Source organism: Etheostoma cragini, chromosome 13 (assembly GCF_013103735.1).
Source record: "Etheostoma cragini isolate CJK2018 chromosome 13, CSU_Ecrag_1.0, whole genome shotgun sequence".
NCBI classification, from domain to species: Eukaryota; Metazoa; Chordata; class Actinopteri; order Perciformes; family Percidae; genus Etheostoma; species Etheostoma cragini.
The window spans coordinates 25,613,762-25,615,753 of NC_048419.1; the positions used below are offsets into that span (position 1 = coordinate 25,613,762).

The window sequence follows — 1,992 nt, forward strand, 5'->3', positions numbered from 1 at the left end:
GTGTGTGTCTGTGTGTGTGTGTGTGTGTGTGTGTGTGTGTGTATGTCTTTACGTTGGAATGTTTCAGTAGAATCGGTTCTTCAGTGACAACAAAAGATGAATCGATTAGTTATGAACAAACTTTGAAAAAATGTTGACAAATGTTGGTTAAAAGGTTGATCGAGGCCATTTTGTGTCTTCCTGCAGAGGGGGGTGGGGGTGGGGGTGGAGGAGGGCCGGGGAGGACTGTGGAGAGACGTCTGGGACAAAGAGGAGGAGGAAGACTTCAGGAAGTGTAGAGTCGCTGTCGTCACGTCACGGTGAGACTACGGGTCCTATTTGAAATGATCTGTGCTGATGCGTTCAGGGTGTGTCCGACAAACCAAACTCAAATTTAAAAAAAGTTGTCCTCTGGTCAAATTTGACACACTTTGAAAAACTAACAGTGACTGTCCCTCTGACGGAGAATCAGGACGTTTTTTATCTGTTTTCAGATTTCACAACCACAGAAACCTGCAGCTGTGCTTCATCAACTACAGCGACAGCGACGATGACGAGGAAGCAAGCAACAGGAACAAAAAGGTCAGAAACACTCATTACTGCAGACTGGATGAATCAGGGGATAAAGGAGGACTTCTGTATTTTTCATATTTTCCCATATTTGTGTGTCTAAGTGACTTATGGGAACAACAATCTCTGACACTAGTCCAGTATTAAGAACCAAAACAAGCTGCAGTGTAATATTAATGGGTAACACCATCTGTTAGCGTCCACTAAAAGTTCTGTTGTTGCACCTGACACCCTCGGATTATTAGTCAAAGTGTCTGACAACATTATGGGATGGATCCCTATTGAGATAGAAGAGTAAGATCCTTTTAGTTTAACATGAAACAGCCCCGACATCACCATCCCCAAACCCACCAGACTCCATGTAAATAATCACTACTTTTATTATTGTAAAACACACTTCATTCAAAGTGGAAAGAAACTAAATAAAACTACCAAAAGTCGTCTTGGTTCATCTTTCCACTGTTCCAACAATCACCACTCTGGTGTGGTTGGAATAAACTCTTAATTCATCCATTTACATGTGGAGATATGCTGCTCTATACACGCTAAAAGTAGTGATTATTTACATGGAGTCTGGTGAAGATATGCTGCTCTATACACACTAAAAGTAGTGATTATTTACATGGAGTCTGGTGGAGATATGCTGCTCTATACACGCTAAAAGTAGTGATTATTTACATGGAGTCTGGAGGAGATATGCTGCTCTATACACACTAAAAGTAGTGATTATTTACATGGAGTCTGGTGGAGATATGCTGCTCTATACACACTAAAAGTAGTGATTATTTACATGGAGTCTGGTGGAGATATGCTGCTCTATACACACTAAAAGTAGTGATTATTTACATGGAGTCTGGTGGAGATATGCATTTGAAGACAGAAGTAAAGTTTGAAAAATACCAAATTTATCCTTTAAATGTGAAGTTTATTAATACGTGTGTGGCTGTTTCTTCTAATAGACAACAATCAGAAAGACTTTCAGTCCACTGACCTTAGCTCTCCATCAGGTTTCCATGGCAACGGGGCGTAACGGTTGCCATGCCGCCGGGCTAAAACAGGAAGTGGCCATCGCTCTGAGGACACTAAGAGACGAACTGCTGGCTGAGCAGAAGGAGAGCGAGGTATCAGAGTGTGTGTGTGTGTGTGTGTGTGTGTGTGTGTGTCTGTCTGTCTGTCTCTGTGTGTGTGTGTGTGTGTGCTTATGTGTGAGTGTGTGTGTGTGCATGTTCACTAAGACAGTCTCATGTCATTTTGGGTCACATCTGTCTCCATAGTTACAGCGTCTGACCGGCAGCAGCTGCGTTGCTGAGCGGAAACATCTGGAGCGCTGGGAGCTGCAGGAGAGATCAGAGCAGCAGCTCAGCAGCCTGAGAGCATCACTTCAACAGGAAGTACACGGTAGACACACACACACACACACACACACACACACACACACACACA

The 1,992-nt window shown here is 43.2% G+C and overlaps 1 protein-coding gene across 1 annotated transcript in view; it reads left to right on the forward strand.

Moving 5' to 3' along the window:
• Window positions 1–130: 130 nt before the first annotated feature.
• The window catches only part of LOC117956017 (schwannomin-interacting protein 1-like), a 2,470-nt gene continuing 608 nt past the window's right edge, over window positions 131–1,992 (forward strand). Inside the window, exons 1-5 of the mRNA XM_034890861.1 lie at window positions 131–142; window positions 187–299; window positions 474–561; window positions 1,557–1,670; window positions 1,824–1,947. Of these exons, the coding sequence (XP_034746752.1) occupies window positions 131–142; window positions 187–299; window positions 474–561; window positions 1,557–1,670; window positions 1,824–1,947 (451 nt within the window). The remainder of the gene's footprint in view (window positions 143–186; window positions 300–473; window positions 562–1,556; window positions 1,671–1,823; window positions 1,948–1,992) is intronic.